Source organism: Labeo rohita, chromosome 7 (assembly GCF_022985175.1).
Source record: "Labeo rohita strain BAU-BD-2019 chromosome 7, IGBB_LRoh.1.0, whole genome shotgun sequence".
Lineage (NCBI taxonomy): Eukaryota > Metazoa > Chordata > Actinopteri > Cypriniformes > Cyprinidae > Labeo > Labeo rohita.
Window position 1 is genome coordinate 17,356,064 of NC_066875.1, and position 23,181 is coordinate 17,379,244.

Genomic DNA, 23,181 nt, shown 5'->3' on the forward strand with positions numbered 1-23,181 from the left:
TCATATCTTTTTGCGCTTAAACTGTCAAATACAAATGTCAAAGTTAATGTTAAAAACACACAGGAGTTACAAAAACTGTTGGTTATGTCTTTGATGGTAAACAGCTGGGAAAGAAATTGCATGTTTATGTTAGATCTGTGTGGCAGCAGCATAATATACAGTAGATAAATCAATAAATCCATGGCTCTGAGTCTGGGACTCTATTTAGAGCCAACGACAGAACAGTTAGCATGCTTTGCTTGACCTTGGTACACCATTGTCACTTGTGAAAACAGAATAGCGATGGGTGGAAACGTGCAGATTAAGGGGTGGTAATATTATAATAAGATCCTTTCTCACATAACGGGGGAGCAAAATCTGAGCGGCTCGTTTTTTCACATGCTTGCAGAGAAAGATTTACCAAAACCGGGTTACAGGGTTGTCCTTTTTCACATTTTCCGGGTTGGTAAATGCACCAGGGACCCATTTACAGCACTTACACATAGAAAAAGTCAGATTTACATGTAATGTCACCTTTAACATTAAAAACCTTCCAGGACCTGCTACTCTGAATTTTCATGATCATGAATGTTAAAATTAATTCCTTGAAGTGACCATTGCATAGGCCTTTTATGAACAGGTTTGTTTAGAACTTCATGGCATCTCCTTCTTGCACTACCGTTCAAGAGTGCAAAACACCATTAGATGTTTGGCCACCATCTCAGTTATCAGTTTGAATCAGTCTGATGAATCCTTCACTGAACGAAATCACCAAATCTATCAGAGCAGCTACTGAATCAACATACTGAGCTGCAAGTTCCATATCAGTACATAATTACATTACACTGCAAAGCTGTGACACCAGGAAATAAAAGATAAGGCCTATTCTCTCTTTGTCTGTATAACTCACGCTCCTGTCTTTGTTAATATTTATCCTCTTTTTTTGTGGCTTACCATAAGCCTTAATGACAATGAAGTGAAATTGATAAGCAGGCATACCCAATCTAATAAAACAACAAGGAAAACTAAACAAAAAAAAAAGAGAACAAATGGATTTTCCTTGCATTAAAGGAGAAGTTGACTTCCAGAACAAAACTCACTCTCTTGTGATCCAAGATGTTCATGTCACGTAAAGAAATTATGTATTCTGAGGAAAACATGGATTTCTCTCCATATAGTGAACTTCAGTGGTGCCCCCGAGTTTGAACTTCCAAGATGCAGTTTCAGTACTGCTTCATTCTGCAACGCGCATGTGTACTCTGTGTAATCTGGGTCAATACAGTTAGGGTATGTCGAAAAACTCCCATCTCATTTTCTCCTCCAACTTCAAAAACGTCCTACATCGCTTTTGTTAAGGATGTTTGACCTTCTTTGCACTTTTACTTTGTAAACACTGGGTCAGTACTTCTGCAGTGATGTGGGACGATTTTGAAATTGGAGGAAAAAATGAGATGGGAGTTTTTCGACATACCCTAAACTGTATTGACCCGGATTACACAGAGTTCGCATGCGCATCGCAGAGCTACACAAGATGAGCATTTGAGGTTAAAAAGTATATAAATTGTAATTTTTTTTAGAAAATAACCAATTGTTTTGCTAGATAAGACCCTCGTGTAGAGCTCTTTGAAGCTGCATTTAAACTGCATTTTGGAAGTTCAAACTCATGGCCACCATAGAATTCCACTATATGGAGAAAAATCCTGAAATGTTCTCCTCAAGAAACAAAATTTCATTACGACGAAGAAAGAAAGACACCTTGGATGACAAGAGGTTGAGAAAATTATTTGTAAACTTTTGTTCTGGAAGTGAACTTCTTCTTTAAGACATAACATCATCTTTCAGCAATGGACCTCTCTTGTATCTGTTAAACTAAACCTCCTAATGTAACCCAGGTAGAGTCCTGCTGTTTAATGCAAGAAATTGTGGGCTTGTGTGGCGTTGTGTTTTCGTGCTACTTTTATTGGTTCAAACTATAAATCAGGACACATGGAGACAATCTAATCCTCATCTGCCTGCTTCCAATCCTTCCAACACCCCAATGCAGAGTTTTCCAATGTTCCAGCACATACTTCACTTTTTTTTCCCACACAGTCTGTTGGCAAAACGACTTTTCCAGCATTACCATACCAATACCATACCATAATTAAGTTTGACACATCTATAAAGCATTTTGTGGAGATGAGAAGCCGCTCATTGATCAAGTACTGACATTAGTGGTAGATCTGTTTACCTTGACTAACACTGCAAGAATGTGTGCAGCACCAGAGAATGACTCTATAATCATTATCCACAAGCTCTTAAGTATGTGAAAGCATTGTCTTAAAACAAGCTAATGAACAGGCACTAAAACTCTTTACAATGCAGTGAATAATGTGAATTTTTTTTTAAAGAAAGTCATGAGAAATGCTGTGGGACACAGTGTATAAACTAGCGCAGATGTCTAATGTAATGCTGGTTTTGCACCTGTCCTATTTCTATGAACGAATGCTGACGGCTATCTGCAAACAGCTGACAGCGGGATGAAATAGAAGGGGACCCCTTCCCCCATACTTACAGCATATGGTCTTCATTATATTGCACACTGTCCAAGATGTTGGCCAAGCCATTAAATCTTCGTACTTTTCCACTGCACACTGTTTTGAAGCATGAAAGCAACTTCCTAATCTATTTCTACTTAGGCTTTTACCAACACGAGCAACGAAATGATCGGATCAGCTGACGCAAATCCTGAGATTTCAGTAAGTGTGTTGTCTACATTGGCTCATTAGTTCATGTGACGTCCAATGAGTTTAATTAAATTTGCGCTGTTCGGTTAGCTTGACCCAACGGGTTGAAGAACCTATTAAATCAACCTTTAGAAACAAAGCCTTCATTCTGAATTGATCATCCTTCTTAAACATCATTACGTGTAATGTAGCCGAAACCGTATGTGTGAATTGCAGGGACAGATCTTGTGAAGCAATTTGGGGTTAAATGATGAGCACAACAGCATCAGGACTTTTTTTGGCATCCACATCCTGAAGTGAACCTGTGATCTTTGCATCGCCAGTCACGTTTATCATCAGCAGGCGAAGTGGAGAGGCTACCTTTTTAATTTATTTATATATTTATTTATTTACATTTTAAAAACCTTTAGTTCTAGTACAACAAAGTTTCGAAAATTGATCCTGGAAATCAACCCAAGGATCAAAGTGCAGTAGTATACAGCCTACTTTATAGCATGTTTACCAATACTGCTGACCCTAAAAGGAGTGATATTAATACTGCTTTATGCTGATGCTTTTAATAATTAATATTTACTGCCATATCTTTAGAAAAGCAAAGAGAGAGAAAAGAATATTTCAGTGGAGCAACCCTTATGTAGCTTGCTTACAACATATATAAATACTGTGCACGGACAGCATCAAAGTAACTTTAGTTTACACCTCTTACAATGCTTTTTAAGCATGAAGCATTACGTGTAGGGAACCATACAGCTTGAGTCTGCTGACACATTTGCATACAACTGTAGGTAATTCCCCTACTCACCACATAGAAGAACTGCATGTCCTGGCGAACAGGCTCCTCAGGCTGCATGACTGTAGGTGACGTTTTATCCGATCCCATGTAGAACAAAACCATAACACTTCCTGGGGGGAGACTCAGATCAGGTGAAAGCAGACAAAAAGAACAAGGCAGATCCCACTTGTTTTCATCAGTGAAACTCTTGATGGAGAGAGTCAGTCCATCTGTGGAGCAGCTCCTGTTTATGGGCCGTTGGTAAGAGGTTCAGTGTCAGTGCTTCCTCTGCGTCTGTGTATCTTAGAAGTGATAGCAGCTCTTCCTGTGAAAGGGTGCTCTCTGAGTGTTTCTGTGTGCACTCCAGCTGATAAAATGCGAGTCCCTACACGCAGCCTCCGCTGTGCTCTTCGCCTGTCAACAACAGGAAATGTGCCACTGGCAGCTCAGAGTTTGACAAGCTCACAGCTTTCTCTGTGATACAGCACCAGGAAGGACTGGGAGTGCATTAGTATGGGCTGGGATCAGGTCTCACTTATCCTCCCATTCCCACCTCCTTAACTGCGCATGCCATAAAACAAAGGTCTGAAGGTTCAAGTCGGCACAAGCATGAATAGCTTTTATCTAGGTAGTAATCGCAGTATGATAACTGAACTTTGCTCTGTGACATTTTTGATCTGACTAAAATACTAGAACAAACACTACGCTGACTTGCTCACATTTTTGAATTGTTGATGGTGAGCTTAACATCCTCTGTGTACAATTCATAATTCAAAAATTACATTTTACAAAAATTAATATTACTGTACTGTCAAATAAGTTGCAAGATTCATGCTTAAAGTCTTGTGTGAAGACATTGAATCCATGCTCATGAATGGCCTATAACGTTTGCTTCCTTACAGAGTAGTATACTCTGTAGAATACAAAAAATGCTTTCTTAAAGACAATCATTGTAATAAAAGATGTTTTCTTCAACAAATTTAAATTATTCGGTTACTACTAAAACAATTTTTTAATCACATCTGAACACGTCTGAATATCCCAAGTAGTTAATCTCAAAAATACACTATCAGTCAAAAGTTTTTGACCAGTAAGATTTATGTTTTTTTTATGTGTTTAAGTCTCTTCTGCTCACCAAGCCAAAACAGTAAAATTGCAGTAAAATATTTTTACTATTTAAAATAACTCTTTTCTATTTGAATGTATTTTAAAATGTAATTTATTCCTGTGATCAAAGCTAAATTTTTAGCATCATTACTCCAGTCTTCAGTGTCACACGACACAATCCTTCAGAAATCATTCTAATATGCTGATTTCCTGTTTAAGAAACATTTTTTTTATTATTGTAATACTTTACTTATCATGATTATCAGTATTTAAAAAAGTTGAGTATATACTTATATAGAAATAAAATAATAAAAAGCTTTTGTAACGTTATACACTAAAAGCTTGGAGTCAGTATAATTGTATTTTTTTAAATTAAATTAATACTTTTATTTAGAAAGGATGCTTTAAGGATAAAGCGTGATGATAAAGACATTTTTAATATTACAAAATATTTCTAATAATAATAAATGTTTCTTGAGCACCAAATCAGCATATTAGAATGATTTCTGAAAGGTCATGTGACACTGAAGACTATAATGATGCTGAAGAATCAGCTTATTTGCATCGCACGAATAATGTATATTTTAAAATATATTAAAATACAAAACAGGTGTTTTAAATGTTAATAATAAATATTGAATACTTTCAATACTCTTTTTATTTTCATTAAATAAATGCAGCCTTGGTGAGCTTCTTTTAAAAACATTACATCACATCTTCGTAAACCCCAAGTTTTGAAGGGTAGTATTAGGTTACTCAGCATTTGAATTAAAAGAATTACCTCAGTGACCTTTTGTTACTGCAAACGATGGCCTCGGATCAGAAACATTTTCCAGTACGCGACGAAAAAGGTGTTTATGAAAGTGCTGCGGTGGTTGTGTTTGCTATTTAGGTGAGCGCTGCAGAAGTTTCACAAGCAGCAGAAATGAAGGGTAAAAATAAACCCACAAGGGGGCAATATTGCTCAAGTCTCATAATGGAAGCGATTACGTAAGTTTGTTGTGGAATTACTGTTTTGTGTGTTCTCAGTTTGGAGAGGAAATCCTGCAGAGAAGCTCATAAACAAACAAACAAACAAACAAAAAAATCTCAAATTTTTATATTTTAAGTGCAAAAACTGAAGCATTGAAAAAACAACACCACAACTGCAAATGACTGTTATGCAAGAAAAATAATTTATTTTAATGATATACCTTTTACCACATAGGCAAGACATACTTCAGCTGATTAGAGATCTCACGGCGACCCTCATTTCTGCTGGAGGGTGAGATCTATAATATGCAAATTTTAAAATATGTCTTTCCGAGGAAAAAATAACAAAAATATAATTCTCATTATTATCTTGCCTTCCCACCCTGTCTTTCTTTAATTCCCAATGAACACGGGCAATCTGAAGTTTTTAAAGCTTTTCCATTCTGGCAATCTGTCAAAGGACCTTTGTGCTGAACTACTAAACTCAGTCTTATCTTGCATGTGGAAATGCAACAAAAACTGTAGTCTTGTGTGTAATGCAGGGAGTTGTCAACTTGGGATACCAAGAATTGATTGAAAGTCGTTGGTTACGCTTGACAGCAACCAGATGGTTGTTAACAAACTTATTCCGGACTCCCTTTTTTTCTCCCTTAGTTGGCACATTCGACTCTCTTCTGCGTACCGAAATGGGACTCAGAATGAATCGCTATCGGCTATGTGAGGAAAGAGAAAACGGCGTGAGAGGAACTGTTTTTTCGGGTCAGTTTGTCAAACACTACTAATGTGATTATAATGTATATGTCTCTCCAAAGGATACTCGTCTTTCCTCTCTGGGATTTACATTACCGATACACAGGGCTTCTAACAGTCCATTAATAAGGTACATTTCTTGAGTTCTGTTTTGTTTTGCCCATGTAATACCATCTCTTTCCACTGTCCCTCCCTCTCTCTTTTACTTGTACCTGTGAGAGTACTGTTGACATTGATAGGGTTAAGCACAGAGTACACAAGAGTAGTGATAAATATTATAGTAGTAAATCCTAAAAAGAGTAAAAGAAACTCTGCATACTTCTACGGAAGTGCAATACCAAGGCATTTAAAAACACAGAGGCTTCACGCCAGAGTACAAGGCAAATAAACACTGGTTTTCAGACTTTTTTTTCATTCACTAAATATTTAAAACAAGTGTCACACACTATTTTAATGTGGTGGTATTCTGTCTCTTTTTTTCACGTTATGCTTTTCATATTGTCGGAATACCTGAACGACTAGTCTGAGAAGATGAACATCAAGACAAGATCCGTGTCCATCTTGTTCCAGACTTAGAACGGATTTTTGCCAAGCACTTCCTCTCCTGGACTGCTGAGGGTGCTCCGGCTCAATAGCACCAGGTTTCTGTCCATTGTCTGATTGGGAGCCAGAAAAACATGAGGAAGGGGAGCTTCATACGGAATGGTAAGAAGAAGCAGTCTCTGCGGCTGCCTGCTGTAGACCCTCCATCTGCAGTAGTCTCCAAAATTCCCTTCATGTAGGATGATGGTCAGTTTACCACAGATGACCTGCTGAAGTCCTTGAGTGAATTACCACATTTGATCAAAGTCTGCAAAGTCTTTGTGCATTCAAACGTCGATCTACAATCCAGTCTTGCAGTTACATGGTGGGCAACCATTAAGAAGTATTTTCTACTATGTTCTTTTTGGTCAAAATTTCAATCTAAACATAACACTGTTGAGCTCTGCCTCACCCTCCCCTAACATTCACAGGCGTTCACTGCCAGAGCCAACAGGCGGACAAGTCTGATTTATTTTTGATGCATAGTCTGAAATGGACATAAAGTGAGAAGCTTTGCACTTGGATTTAAATGATCCTATGTCTTGTGAGATGATCTGGACTTGTGGTCATAAGTGCTGTCTTTGAAAAAATAATGAGAGAAATATTTACCATTCATAGGCCTCAGTAAATCTCCTGCCTGATACTTTGTATGTTGTCAAGTGAAATCTCTGTGAAGAAATTATACACTTGGACCGGTAGCCTTGATGGGTTTCCTGAGTTGCAAAGAAACCGCTGAGAGATCTGACACAATGGACAGCCAGAACCAAACCAATGACCCACTTACAGGACCCTCTTCTCTTCTGTCTAGTGTCCTCCCCTTGGACTAACACTTTCTGTGCTGTTCCCTCATGTTGTACCCTCCACAAATTTTCTTTTCAAATGACAATTTTGATTTGTTGTACGTTGTGCACGAGCTATATGCTGTCTGTTTACATTTCTGGCAGTGTGGGAAGATCTCTAGATGTGGGTTCAGGTGTATTGCATGATGATGGTTCAATATGACCAGTTCAATCCCTTGTGTGCTGTGAGCTTGTAAAATAATAGGCAGTTTCCCAAGAATGGTCACAGGTATAGACAGTGCCCGTTGTGTCTTTGATCAAGCAGTTACATTTTCTTACATATATATATCGTATACATAGTTTTTTTTTTACAGATTAAATAAACTCAAGAAGACATATATATGGCCTTTCATATTTTTTTGAAAAAAAAAAACAAAACAATGGAAAATAACAAATATAGCTTTTTGTCTTGTAAACTAGTTCCTGTACTGGTGAAAGTGCTTCATTTTAGGGGTACCAGACCTTGCTTACAACCTTTGTGGAATGTTTCCGACTCGTGTCATACACTCCTCTCTCTGTGCGAGTTTGTGCAGTCTATTAAAACACAATTATCCTACTAAGACACTTTCTAGTCCACCACTGAAATGGGCAGAGCAGGCTTTGGCCACAAATATAGGCTGGGCTCCTAAAAACAGTCTGAAAATATTTCTTGATGTCAGTTCCCATTCAAGAGTTTCATCATCGCATTCATATTTCCAGAATAGCGGATTTCGATGCCTGAATTTTGTAACAGTGGTGGGCTCAGTTTCCTTTAATACTGACTATACTCCACAACAATCTTAGTGTGTTCCCCTTGTCTGAAAGCAACAACTCAAACCCACTTAATTTCCTTCAGCATGAGGTCTTTGCAAATTAAACCGTTTAGATGGGCAGTGGAGTGTAACGGAAAACCAGCCATATTGATATCCAGCATGTGGTTGTCTACAAGTGGAATCACTGGTCCTGTGGAGCTGGTTTTGTTGTGTTTGTTGCACTCCCATCTGGCTGTGACTGAGAGAACTCAGTGACTCGTCGTGCCAAGGGGTTTGTGCTCTTCAGCAACTCCATGGCAGAAACTCGGGTCCCGCTGCTGGCTTTGCTGCTTCTCTTCTGGAGAAGAGCCATAAAGTTCTCATTTCGTGAGCTTGACCTAGGAGTGGTTCCGAGACCCAGAGTTCGGAGGTCTGTGCTGCTGCTTTTCACGGGTGAGACCAGACACTGTCTGCTTCCAAAAGAATCCGTTGGTTCCTTGCGACCAAGAACTTTCCTCTTTGACCTAGGAAAGGCAGAATACAAATTTTGTGTAACAGTTTACACCAGGGTTTCTCAAATCTGGACTTGGAGGGTCTCTGCCCTGCAGAGTTTAGCTCCAACCCTGATTAAGACACCTAAACAGTTACTGTTTTGAATTAAACCACAAAGTTGTAGCCCTCCAGGATTAGATACAAGAGTTTATGATGGCTGACTAGTTGATCAATTTCCTATTTCTGTTACCTTAAGACAAGGTAGGCAAGTCCGGTCCTAGATAGCTGCTGTCCTGCGGAGTTTAGCTCCAACCCTAAAAAAAAACTCACCTGGCTATGACCTTAGGCCCTGTCCCAAATGGCACCCTAAACTCTCACAGTCTTCCTCAGAGTCCACACTTTCGTGATGACTGCTGGGTAGAAGTCGGCTACATAGCTTGCAGGTTTGCGGGCTTAGCAGAAGTGCACATCAAGGGTGCACACCGTGCTTGTGAGCACCCCTCTGAAAGCTAAATGATAAATGGGACACCCTACAGTCTTGTGTACTTAACGGACACGTGTAAGCAGCAAGTCTTTAAGACCAAAAGTGCACATGAAGTGTGTCATTAGTAAACACTAGAACATTAGTAAACCTGAAGACATTTACTAGCTTATTCAGGTGTGTTTGATTAGGGTTGGAGCTAAACTCTCCAGGACAGCGGCTCTCTAGGACCGAACTTGCCTGCCCCTGCCTTGAATCATCACAGACAGATTTTTAAATAATGGTCAGGAATTAATTCAGTGAATAAGAAAGATAATTCTCAGCAATGAATTTACACATAATATTGATGTTTTTTTTACTTGGACACAGAAAAAAATACGGCTAATTGGCGATCTCTGCGCAAGAAGACATAGTCCCTGATATCCAGTACCAGACCATATCTGCATATGTATTCATTATGCCAAATTAAACCAAAGTAATTTTGGTCAGAGAGAAATAGCTAAATGAATGAGTGTGAATGATAAACTACAAACTTTACCTGTGTATGATGGTAAAGAGGTCCTCAGTGGTGTGAGTTGTGGGTGTGTGGACAAAAACATCATCGTCTGTTTCCTCTGTAATGTGTAGTTCGGTCTTGTCAACTGCAGAGTTGCTCTCTTCCAGTATTTCTGTTTCTGCATAAGTTTCTGTGAAGAAGAATAAAACAATATAAATTAAACCCTGAAGTCACAATACCTAGAAAGACATCTTAACTGAAAATATAAACAAATGTTTAACCTGTAACTGTCTCTGCTGGAGGTGTTTCTCTTTCCGTAATTTGATAAGAATCTGAATCTTTTGAACTGTTCTCTTCAGCTACCAGGTCAATCTCTTGATTTCCAAAGGTCTCATAACTTTCTGAATTTTTATGGTTTCCATGATCCTTTGCAGGATCATCTTGATCTTCATCTTTAAACAAATCTCCTTCAATGTCAGATACCAGTTGACCTGTAGGTGAGTTGGAGATACTCTCGGAAAGTAGAGTTTGCTTTTCTGCCCCGCCATTGGTCTGGGTGCTTGGAGAAGGCAGAAGAAGGACATTGGGTTTTTTCGGCACTGGAGGAGGTACCTTGGGCTTCCTTTTGTCTAATTCTGCTAAACAGGATATTGTCAATCTGCTTGGAAGGGTCTTACTTTTGTCCTCTCTCTCTGGGCTACTTGGGGATGGAAGATCTTCTTCAATAGGAATCCCATGCTCCAGATCAAACTCAGGGAGAGGAGGTACATAGCTGTGGAGTGGCTCTTGTGGGACTATTGCAGGTGTGCTGAGTGATGCCTGAGCTGGTCTCTTCGGTTTGGGCTTTCTTACAACCATATAGATGTTGCCCACAGGCATGGGTCGATCTACAGGGGAAGATGGAGGAGATTCAGGTGCCAGAGGAGAGGATGAGGGAGATTTAAGCATCAAGTTCATGGGTCGTTTAGGCAGAGGTGGTTTCATTGCAACTGGTGGCTTTGACTGTTTTGTGTTAGAGGGAGTAATAGGAGGGCTGAGATCTCGACTTTGCTCTTCCTCTATAATGTCAGAAGAGCCATCAGGACTGTCCTCAAGTTCTGAACGGCTTACTGAACGAAGTCGGATGTTTCGCAAGTCTGTTGTTGTCACCATAGGCAGTGAAGACTGACTAGGGCTCAGTTTACCTGGTTTGTTGGCTGTAGATGTGTCAGAGTGCCGTCGGCTAGCTTTCGACTTGGGTTTGACAGAGGACAGATCCAGTTGAGAGTTCGCAGGTAGTTCAAATGAAAGACGTGAACGTGATTTATCCTTTGCAGAAGCTGGAAGGGAAGATTTACGCTCTGGGATCTTTGGGCGCATCTTGCAGCCAACTGGGGAAGGTCCAGTGATGAGGGTGTTTGATATAGTTGGGGTTGGAGTTTCAGATTGGCTTGAGTAGCCACTGGATGGGGACATGAGACATGGGGGCTTGAAGGGGGATACCTTGGTCTCAGCCTCAATTGAGAGCTGGGATGGAGATGTGGCTCGTGAGGTTGAGGGCGAATTTAGGGATTCTGAGCTACCCCGAACCTTCATGCATTCAATCACTGTGGTACCTGTGGCTGTGCTTGAACCTGACAGTGAGCGGTAGGGATCATTGCTGGACTTCCACTCATTGAGCTGCCAGTGAGGAGGAAACCCAAGCTCTGTTTCCCTATCAGCAGGCTGAGAAATATCAGAAGATGTCTCCAAGCTACTGTGGGCCTGATCTGTGTCGTCCTCAGGCTTGACAATTAGGAACTCAGGCTGGAATGAATCTTGAATATCTCGAGGGATAAAGAGACTTTTGGGTCTGCCATCTCTGAAGTGTCCTTCACTGTGGTAGGAGCCCATTCCTCCAACCTCCGACAGGTTCTTCATCAGGGATACACTACGTACTGGAGGTGGTGGTTTTTTCTTAGATTTCTTTAGTGAGATACTGCGTGAGCGTGACCTCAGTCGACCATCCGGAAGAAAGTCTGAACCTGTGGCCACAGAAACGTTATCTGTGCTCGTACTATCCTCTGAGCTGTTGCTCGGATATAACAGGGCGTAACTCTCACCCTCTGGAACGACAGGGACAGCCTCACCTGGAGAGCATATATTATCTGCTGAACAAAATGATCCAGAGTCTGTTGGTGTTGAAAGTGAACGTTCACGGAACCTAAAGACATTGGATCGGGTTGATCTCTTTTCCTGCTCACTTTTGTTATTTCCCGTGCCTGCAGTGGAAGCTGCCCCCTCAATATCATTCCGTTTTCCTATAGGAATGCCACCCCCCTGTGTGGACATAGTAAACACCCGGTGTCCACATGGTTCCGAGATGGAGGTGAAAGAGCTGGAATGTGACCCTGAGCTCATGGAGAGGCCTGAACTGGTCTGGGATGGACAGATTAAACCACCTCCTTCACCTCCAGGTGTTAACATTCCAGTTTTAGATACTGGTTGCTTGGAAGCAGGGCTGGTAACCAAGGCATAGTTGTAAGAGTCATTCCAGGAAGGAGAGAAAGTAGAACCTTTTGGGCCATTCCAGGAGGGGCTTGGGCACATCAGAGTGGCATGATCCATCATGCCTGATGGGGTCTTTGGGGATGGGGGGACACTGTACTCCAGGTCACTCTGGGTCTTCCGAAGGGGAATATGCTGTTGGCCTGTGTTCTCGGTGGTTGGCTCCAAAGATCTGGGTTGAGAGGATCCAGGGGAACAGGCACCTTGTATTAGATCAACAGCAAGAATTTTGCTGTCACCTAAAGACAAAATGGTTTTTAAAACAGGGTTTAAAACAGAAGTTAGTCCTTAGATACGTTTTTGTAAAAGATGTAATTCAGAACATTGCTAACTAAAACAAATTACAATCTTTGACAGTTTGTCAAAGCCTATGTGTGGCTCAAACAAACATTAGATTTTAGCCTTACAAATTACTCTAGGTATAAATCATTGGTCAGTGCCCATTGTCCTTTTCCTGTTCATTTCCTTTTGCACTCTGTGACCCTGTCAGTAACTTGCCTAACTTCCTGTTAGTCACCTTGGCAGTGCAGCGTGACATCAGGGCCTGCAACCACACTCCTCGGGCGGCGAACGGTTTTTGGGTTGACCGCTGAATCAGTTCTAAAGGCAGCCCGCAGTTCCCTGTGCTGTGCGGAGTGCTTATCAAAGCTCTGGCCTGAGGCAAGATATGAGATACCAGCTGTCAGGCTAACTGACAGTCTTCAGTCAGATAAATTATGTTTATTTTTATGACCTTAAAATGGCTATATAAAAGGTATATTATCATATACATGTTACGATTAGGCTGAAAAACATTAGCCATGACTGCCTAATCAGACTTGAGTAAAGGCAATGACAAGCATTTAGGTAATTTATGGAAAAAATATCTTTATGGATAAAAGCAATAGCCAACATGAGATAGATGGTTAGCTGGAGACTTGATCATGGTGCCTGATTGATCTGGAGAAATGAAATCAGACAATGGACACTGGATAATACATTAAAACAAGAGCTGGATATTAACTAAGCACTACCCAATGGCAGACCTATGTAACTTTCTATCATTTCTGTGGGGCAATACAATGCTGATGTGTTTTTAAGAACTGCATTGAACTGGGTGTTTAATAATTTTAAACACCCGGTGCAGGAGGGAGTGCTGTGATAAATGGTCCACCATTCCACAATGATGAAAGGAACTGAACATAATGTGCTAATTAAGCCCAGTTCTCACTATGTTCTTTACATGGATACCCCTTGTGTCTCTCAGAAAGCAGCTCTCCGAAAAAACCCAAGAATCCTCATTACCTCCCAACATGTGAGCTGGCTTCATTCATGAAAATACCAACAAAAAGGAGGTGAAAAAAATATCTTTCTTCCTCTGGCCCTGTTACCCCCACCCATCCGCTACAGTTCTCTCTCTCTCACTCACTCTCTGTCTGTCTCTCACTCTATGCAGCTTTTTCTGCACCTCCTAGCTAAGCGAAGGAGGGAGAGCTGCATGTTGCCATGGCAACAGCTACCTGTTCATTATCTTTAGCGGGTGAAGAGCAGCACCACTTTGGGAATCAGACTCCAGGCTGCCTAAGCACAGCATTATCTGTGTTTACAGATCCAGCCACCTCTTTACTATGTCCAGGACAGAGAGGGAAGCAGGAAGGTAGTCAAGGGGACGATTTAGAAAGATGGGTGTGGGAAAGCTGAGACAGAGAGGGAAGTGATGTCTTGCTTTAAAAAAAACAGAGTGACAGCTAGAGAGAGGAAGAAATGCTTTACCATTTTAAAGGATTAGTTCACTTCAGAATTACAATTTCCTGATCATTTACTCACCCATATGCCATCCAAGATGTTCATGTCTATCTTTCTTCAATCAAAAAGAAAGTAAGGTTTCTGAGGAAAACATTCCAGGAATTTTTTTTTCCATATAGTGGACTTCAGTGGTGCCCAACAGGTTGAAGGTCCAAACTGCAGTTTCAGTGCAGCTTCGAAGAGTTCTACACGATCCCAGCCGAGGAATAATGCCCTTATCTAGTGAAACGACTTTTTTTTTTTTTTTTTTAATCTTTAATTAATCTATACTCTTTAACCACAAATGCTCGTCTAGCACTAGCTCTGCATCCACGACTTCATGCATTATGTAGTCACACTGGAAAGATCACAATTGATCACACTAGGCGGAAGTACCGACCTCGTGTTTACAAAGCAAAGATGCAAAGAAAGTGAAACGCCCTTTACAAAAAAGGTAAAACAACGTCGTCTGACAATTTTGATGTTGGAGGAGAAAATGAGATGTGAGTTTTTCGCCCTACCCTAACTATTTGAACCAGAGTACACAACAAATAACTAACCAAGTGTGACCTTTCCAGTGTGATTCCATAATGCGTGGAGTCGTAGACGCGCATTGCAGAGCAAGATAAGAATTTGTGGTTAAAAAGTTTATCAATTTTTGTTTTTTTTTAGAAAATGACCAACGGTTTCGTTAGACAAGACCCTTATTCCTTGACTGGGATTGTGTAGAGCCCACTGAAACTGCACTTTGGACCTTCAACCCGTTGATCTCCATTGAAGTCCACTATATGGAGAAAAATCCTGGAATGTTTTCCTCAATAACCTTCATTTATTTTCGACTGAAGAAAGAAAGACATGAACAACTTGGATGACATGAGGGTGAGTAAATTATCAGGATATTTTCATTCAGGAGTGTACTAATCCTCTAAGTACATTTATAAAATGTGGATGTGAGAAATCTTATCTGATTTGCCAACTCTTTGGAAAAAGACCGTAAGAACTGAGAACCGGGGTTGTTTGTGGTGGCGATGATGATGATGATGAATGTGATTTAATTTGCAAGAGCAAAAACATCCAACACTATTTTAAGTAACACAGGACCATTCAGTTTACATATCTTAGTGAGAAGAAACTATTATTCAGTCTGTGCTGTACAGAGCAAAACATTCTCACCGCTTGATATAGACTCATTCCCTAAAAAAAACCAAGCTTTAACACAGCTAAACTGTTGAATAACACATTAACGACAACTCCAAACATGTTGGACTCTAAAAAGACCTATACAGATATACGCAACACGACAGTATGCCAACCTGTGATCTCAATGGGTACAAGGTGAGCTGGAGTATGTCGGCCCAGGTACCAACGAGGTTTTTCTGCAACAGGTGGACTCAGTGATGCATTCCAGCCTAGAAGTGACTTCTCTGAACCACACGGGGTCGGGTCCTGTGCCCGGACCCCTAACGTTGTGGTCTCATCCTCACACACCTGCTTATTTGCAGGCTAAAGAGAGAGAGAAATAAAATGAGGGGGTAAATATAAAACAATATAATTTGTATTATTGTATTCATTTAAAAATGTCTTTTCTAAATATTGATTTTGAGGTTCATTCTATATCTGCTTGTATAGCAGAACTGGTAAATAATAACTAATATTCTTTATATATAAACTTTGAATTGAGTTTTTATCTTTTTTAGCAGATGACTTGGCAGGATGTTTAAATCACTGCTTGTTTGCATGCTCAAAACCACCAACACAGAGAAGCCTGTAGCTGTTTTCACTCAGGGGACAAACCACATCTAATTAGATTTGCAAACTTTATACAAAGCATTAATGCTTTACTGAAAACAAATGAGTTTTTTGGTGGCAGAATCCAGTGACTTCAAAATGCTTAATAAAAGCCAAAGATTCTAGTTTCATCAGCATGAGAGCTAATAAGACAGCATACAAGTAGTTACCACAAAGACGAACTCCGTCTTCTTGTTGTTAAGTGAGGAAGGGGACCGGCTGAGAGTGGTTGATGTGTCCTCCGAGCTCTGAGACGAAGGGTGTCTGAATGTCTGTCCTGTCACTCTGTTATCATACAACTGCTCCTCAAAATCTGAGTAGACACAGACACAGGCTAGTTTTAAAGTTAGCAACAGCACTAAGAGACACTGAAATCAATTAATGAAATCTCTCCCTCTGTCAGAAATGTTCCCTAGGGCTCTTGTAAACAGAATGATTACCATTACATTCATTCCAAGGACTCCCCTCACAAGACCCCACCCCATTCTTGTAGACATTTTAATCCCCCAAAACATTTTCTTTAACCCCTCCCACTTTACACTCAAAAACACAGATACTAAAACACTATCCTCCACTCGTTTATGTCTTCATCCTTTACTGTTTACTAAGTGTGCAACTGGTTTGGCTATAATAGTGAGAGACGAATATTTAAAAATGTCCTCAAATGTCAAATACTCCCTTGTGAGCACATTTAGGTTGTCTTAAATCGGCCAAATCATGTTTCGCTTTAAATCTAAAAATGTCAACAGAATTACTGCTACGGTCAGGTTAAGTGTAAGTTAATAGTGAATGCTATCTTAGTATATAAAACACTTATTCTATGAGAGGTCCTCAGTAATAGGGACTGTGTGTGCGATGGTGTTTGAGGGGGGGGTTGATCCCTCTTTTTCTTAACTGGGATGCCGCACTCTTAGACTTGGGGTTGCCTAGCAATGGCAGGCTGTCTAAGACAATGGCATACCTCCGGAGTCAACAATAGCCCCAAGCCCCAAGTTTAGCCTCGTTGAGTAGAGCCCTCTTCACATGCTGGGACAGAGCCGAACAGAGCGCACAGTTGAAATCCTAAACCTCCACTAAAATAAGGTTGAGACTGCAGCAAATCTACAGCCTAGCACTGTGTACCACCACATGCACAATTTTTAAATATGTGTTGGCATTTTATTTATCACGCCGAATGGAGACCGTTCTATTCCAGGAACGATGGTTGACCAGATGGCTTTCAAATCGCTACACTAATGAGATACACCGAGAAACAATCCTTCAGTTAGCCTTAGACCTCAACTTACTCAAGGAAACACTTGCACTGCAAAGACTGATGGACTGAACTATGCAATCTGATGTGTAAAATCCCATGGAAAGCAAAGTGAGATATAAAAAAGATGGTTGTGTTTTTGAATGTGTTATGACTATTAGTTCCCTGCAGCTGTAACAGGAACCAACTTCTGCAAACACAGGCAAACTTGAAAGCATTTTACACACAAACCACAGAGCGAATTCCTCTTTAATATACATAACTATCCTCATTTTCCAAACACGCTGCTATATTAGAGCAATATCCTTCCTACTGTATAAACAGTACCATTCAAAGTTTTATTTTACACACTTTTATTTAGCAAGGAGTCATTAAATTAATCAAACTGACAGTAAAGACTTATACACTGTTACAAAAGGAACACACTGTACTTTTAAACTTTGAATTCATCAAAACAAACTTAAAAGTAAGCTGCACAACTATTTTCAACATTTATAATAAGAAGAAATGCTTCTTGAGATTAAATCAGCATATTAGAATGATTTCTGCAGGACCATGTGACCATGTTACCATTGAAGGAATATATTAGATTTTTAAATATTTTAAAATAGAAAACAGCTTTTTTAAATTGTAATAATATTTCACAATATTGCAGTATAGTACTGTATTTTTGATCAAATACATGAAGCTTTGTTGAGCTTATGAGACTTCTTTTAAAAAAATGTTAAACATCCTCCCGACTCCAAACTTTTGAATGGTATTGTAATTAATAAAAGCTCAGCAAAGTTGCTCATGATAATTTAAAGACATGTGAGGATTAGAAAGTTTATACTAAAGTAAGTTCCAACCAAGATAGAGAAGAAAGTAAACTAGATACAGAGTCAGAACTCACCGAAACACTGGTTGGTTCATACAAGCCTCTGTGGAAAGGTAGGCTTCAAAGACCAATACCAAAACTTCAAAGCTGATGTATGGGAGAGAGTACCAGAAGCAACAGCAAGGCTGAGTAAGTGTGTATATACGTGTGTGTGAAGGTATTTCAAACACACTCTCCCCTCCTCCTCTGACCTGATCTTGAGCCAGTCAGTAAAACTAATGGGACTCAAAAATCTCCTTTCTTATCAGCCAATCAAATGGCTCGCCTAGACAAGATGCCAACCGCTCAAGCGTGAGTGAGTGGTCATGAATGACCTCAAAGCATCGCCTAACAAGATGCTCACTGAAAAACCACCCATTTATTAAATATGGGTCACTCCTTGTCTTGTGTATGCAGTAGAGGAATAGAAGAGGTCAACAGCAACAATGCCTCTTTTCTTGTCAATTTGGGCAGTTTGTGTCTGGTCTGTTTTACATTTGGTCTTTGTTTCTCGTTCATAACAGAACAGAAATGATTTTTAAGCATGGGGGAGGGGTAAAAGTACAATATCACTATTTATTTTAAGCTCTGTGGATGTCTGATCTCTTTGATGTTGGTTGCTCCCTTAGTTGGTGAAAGATGATGCAGGGCAGCAACTCACTGTGTGATGTAGCTTATAGAATGCAGTTATAAGCCCTTAAAATTCAAGATTGGGGCAAAAATGCTGCACCTCTAGTTTCATATTTATATCATATGATATAATTTAACAATGAGTGCAATATCACTGTTTTTGTACCGAAAAGCACCAGTGCAAAATGTAATACTGATTTTATATAACAGTTCAATAAATAAGAAGTTAGTATTGTGTTATATTTTAAACACAATATTTTCTGTTTTTGCAGAATCTTTAAAACATTTACCAACACCTACTGGTCTTTTTGTTTCTTATTTATAGTATCATTTAATAATAAAAAATATTTTCCATAATAATAAAAATTTCAATCACTTGACAGCCCTTATATTCTGTCTACTACATTTTTAGTTAAGATGCAGTCACATTATCAAAAATTTGCAGATGAAATAATTTCGATAGCAATCCATGCAGTCAGAAATTCATATGAGGACATAAGACTTTCCTATGCAAATTTTACAACTTAATGCACGGTGTAACAAACAGAAAAATGATTGGTTTGAGAGTGACTTCTGTGTGAGCGACAGAGTAATTGTACATCACTATACTACTGACAACATACATTGGACCTTTTTTGCCTGTGAAAATTAGTCAAAATTTTGCTAATGTGACACCTGTAACCAGGGCCTAAACTAACTTTTTGCCAAACCTGCCAATGGCTGGAGATGTGATAAAATTTACTGGCCAAAAATATTTTTTACCGTCCATGAAACGCTTTTTTCAAAAACAGGCAATTATTACTACTACAATGACTAAATATATTTACAATGTTTTTAATTTGTCCTGCTACTGCAGTGTCTCTATTAAATGTATTTTTCCTCAATTTTACCTATTAATTATAGCCATTCAGCATTACAGTGTAATTAAATTACAGCTATTATTTCTTATTTTTAGGCTTTTAGGAAATGTATAACAACTTTTAATTTAAGTGATTTTAAAACAATCTTAAATAAACTACAAACTATAAATTGTATATACATAAACTATACAGATTCATCTTTATTCAAGCTACAAAAGCTACAAAAATATGCCTAATGGAAACGTGTCAATTTCGTAAAAACTCCCACATATCGCAAAAAAGTTTTTACGCTCACATGAGGTGGTTTTTCAGGCAATTCGAAAAAGGAACATTTTGTAAAACTGCAATGGAAATGGCTTTTTCGCATTTACAGGTCACATGGCATATGTAAAAAGTCATATGATCATTGTTCAATGTACTATAAACTCCAAGAAACACTTCATACGTTGCCGCTCTCAAGTATAAGAGGCTTTCCCTGATAATAATGGTTATACTATGTACGCTGCACGCATCTGCAGTGCGTAATGGCTCTGACACGATCACCGGAGCTGATGTTATGTTTATACCAGTAGCGTCACACACGTTTCTTAAGTGGCTCTCCACGCTGCTTGTGTAAAGATACACGCATACGCCTCTTTCGAATAAATAAAGCCCAAATCCGTCCAAATCCCACCAAAATCCGTTGCCATGATATATCGCGAGAGGAACAAATTACATTTTAGTCGCGTAACATCGGTTAATGGAAACATTGTCATTTCGCAATACTTTTTTATCGACATTTACATAATATCGCCAAAGTTTCGCGCAAATCTGTAATGGAAACGTGCCTAGTGACAGACTTCAGCAGGTTTCACTTTAAAAGCAGTGCGGTCTCTTTAAAACCTGATACACATGACGCGTATCTGTCACATATCGAATTTTCTCCAAATTCTTTATGGTCTTTTAAGACTTTATAACTCATTTAAGAATACATTTGCGAGGTAACTCGCCAAAACCGCACATTTTGACGTAATTGTGTGTGTTTTAGTCCATTGAAGCGCTACTGGTGAGCTGTCTGAAGCAGCTACAGCCGAACACGTAGCCTTTCAAGCTATCCACAAGTTTCCAGGGGGCGCTACTGTAAACAAGAATGTGGGTACAACTTCCGGTGAGGTGGCGGACGTAGTATACCAATGGTATTTTGTGTGCTAAGTAGCGAAGAGGCTAAGTGATTTTAGACCATTGTTTACTTTGTAAAGATGCACACCTTTATAAGAGATGTCATTACGTTTTTATGGACAACATATGCTTTTCAAATTTGTGTTATTAGCAAGTTTGGATCGCTAAATCTTGAATGACTGTCATCCAGTGAAATGACATTTGAACCGAGACTTAAGAGCTTGTGTTAAAGGGCATGCCAGATGAAGCCTCGATTTGAGGCTTGTTAACGTAGAAATGCCTTTCGTAGAAGCCTCACTTCCTGTCCAGTCATGTGCGTAATTCACTTTGTGTGTCCTAATGTTCGACCCCCAGATGTTACTTTGCGAGTACATTTTCATTGGTACCTATTTAATAATTACATGTTTAAATACCCAGTAATACAAGCAATATTTAGAATAAAAATTATTTAGGGAAAATTAAATATATGCCATATGCAATTAATGTGTAATGCCATATGCAATTAATATGTGTACATTATTCTTATATTGCATCATACTGATATTCGTACTGATATTTAATGGCACTATTCAATGGGTAAATTAATTTATCAGAGTCAGAAATTCAACAAACAAACACACACACAGTTAGACTTTTATTTGTGCATATAACATGGATCGATCTAAGGAAATTGTGGTGAATTGCGTTTTCTTTTGTCTTTTGGCTGCTTTATTTTACTAACCACCAGATCGCGTTGTTTTCGACACTCTCGAAACTTTGAATCTTGTCCCGAAACAGTCAGAGGAAAGTCTCTGTGCTTCATGAGGCTTTATTTGCCCGTCACTCCTGTCAACTGTTGAATGAATGAGTGTCACGTCCCGCTTGTTTACTTTGAAATGGAAGACGCTCCCACTTTTGACGCAAGGCCTCATGGGGCGTAGGAAACTTGTGGATACTTTACTGTACCATGTAGGCGACATAACCCCAGGTATGTGTTGCCACATTCTCGGGTTGTGAAGAATAAAGAAAGGAAAAGTTATCCTTCTGAAATGAAGCAGCAACATCTTCTCAGGTAAAAGTTATTAAAACCGTGTCTAGGGACAAGCTGGCTATCACACTGCTCTGACCTTATCAGCCGTTTGTATTCCATTATTTGATTCGCTCTTGTCGTTTATGACACAACAGCTATTCACGATGATCTTGTGTTTGGAAAAGATTATTTTATTCACTTAACAGAAACAACGAAGTTCTTTAAAAACTGGGTGTTGTTTTCACTACATTGCGTTCTTATACCCACCATCTGGCGACTGACACTGTTACATTTACTCGAGTAGAAAAAAACAGTGAGTTGATAGTCAGTAATAAAATAAAAAATAAAAAATTACAAAGAAAATTACAAACAATAGGACAAGTAGAAAAAATACGTAAAAATATACACTATACTATAAATATACATATGAAATATAAACTACCAGTAAAAAGTTTTTGAACAGTGAGATTTTTAATGTTTTTTTAAAGTCTCTTCTGCTCACCAAGCCTACATTTAATTGATCCAAAGTACAACAAAAACAATAAAATTGTAATATATTTTAAATAACTGTTTTCTATTTGAATAGATTTTAAAATGTAATTTATCCCAGTGATTTCAAAGCAGAATTTTTAGCATAATTTCTCCAGGCACATGATGCCTCAGAAATCATTCTAATATTCTGATTTGCTGCTCAAAAACATTCATTAATATTATGTTAAAAATAGCTGAGTAGATTTTTTTCAGATTTCTGAAAAAAAGATAAAGTTAAGAAGAACAGCATTTCTCTGAAATAGAACCAAAAAAAACAAAAAAACAAAACAAAACAAAAAAACTATACTGACTCCAAGCTTTTGAATGGTATAGTGTATAATGTTACAAAAGTTTTTTTTTTTATTTCAGAAAAATGCTGTTCTTTGGATATTTCTATTCATCAAAGAATCCTGAAAAAATGACTTCTGAAGGATCATGTGAAGACTGGAGTAATAATGCTGAAAATTTAGCATTTTAGCTTTGATCACAGGAATTACATTTTAAAATATATTCAAGAAAACAGTTATTTTAAATAGTAAAAATATTTCACAATATTATTGCTTTCACTGTATTTTGGATCAAATAAATGCAGGCTTGGTGAGCAGAAGAGACTTTAAAAAAAACATTAAAAATCTTACTGTTCAAAAACTTTTGACTGGTAGTGTACATTCTTATTAAAGTTGCTAAAGTTATTGATTGAAGAGCAGCAAATTATTTTCTCGCTTTCATTAGTTGTTTGATTAACATTAAATGACAAAGACAGCAGCAGATTTTTGGACTGAATGCACAGATCTTATATTCGATTACTATCTTAACTGTTTGTGCTCATCCAAGATGTTCATGTCTTTCTGTCTTCAGTCGTGAAGAAATTGGTTTTTGA

General features: G+C 38.8%; 2 protein-coding genes across 8 annotated transcripts in view; both read right to left on the minus strand.

The window, feature by feature from the left end:
* arhgap36 (Rho GTPase activating protein 36) overlaps positions 1–3,959 on the minus strand; it is a 50,421-nt gene extending 46,462 nt beyond the window's left edge. Inside the window, exon 1 of the mRNA XM_051115803.1 lies at positions 3,508–3,959. Within this exon, the coding sequence (XP_050971760.1) occupies positions 3,508–3,600 (93 nt within the window). The 5' untranslated portion in view covers positions 3,601–3,959. The remainder of the gene's footprint in view (positions 1–3,507) is intronic.
* Positions 3,960–5,736: 1,777 nt separating this feature from the next.
* Positions 5,737–23,181, minus strand: part of nhsl2 (NHS-like 2) — a 102,686-nt gene continuing 85,241 nt past the window's right edge. For 5 of the 7 annotated variants that reach the window (XM_051114291.1, XM_051114294.1, XM_051114292.1 and 2 more), the window contains 6 exons: positions 16,176–16,318; positions 15,531–15,720; positions 12,971–13,108; positions 10,209–12,692; positions 9,970–10,117; positions 5,737–8,982 (listed from right to left, as the gene is read on the minus strand). In XM_051114291.1, coding sequence (XP_050970248.1) covers positions 8,661–8,982; positions 9,970–10,117; positions 10,209–12,692; positions 12,971–13,108; positions 15,531–15,720; positions 16,176–16,318 — 3,425 coding nt within the window. In that variant the 3' untranslated portion in view covers positions 5,737–8,660. The remainder of the gene's footprint in view (positions 8,983–9,969; positions 10,118–10,208; positions 12,693–12,970; positions 13,109–15,530; positions 15,721–16,175; positions 16,319–23,181) is intronic. The other 2 variants (XM_051114293.1, XM_051114297.1) reach the window with 2 other exon arrangements.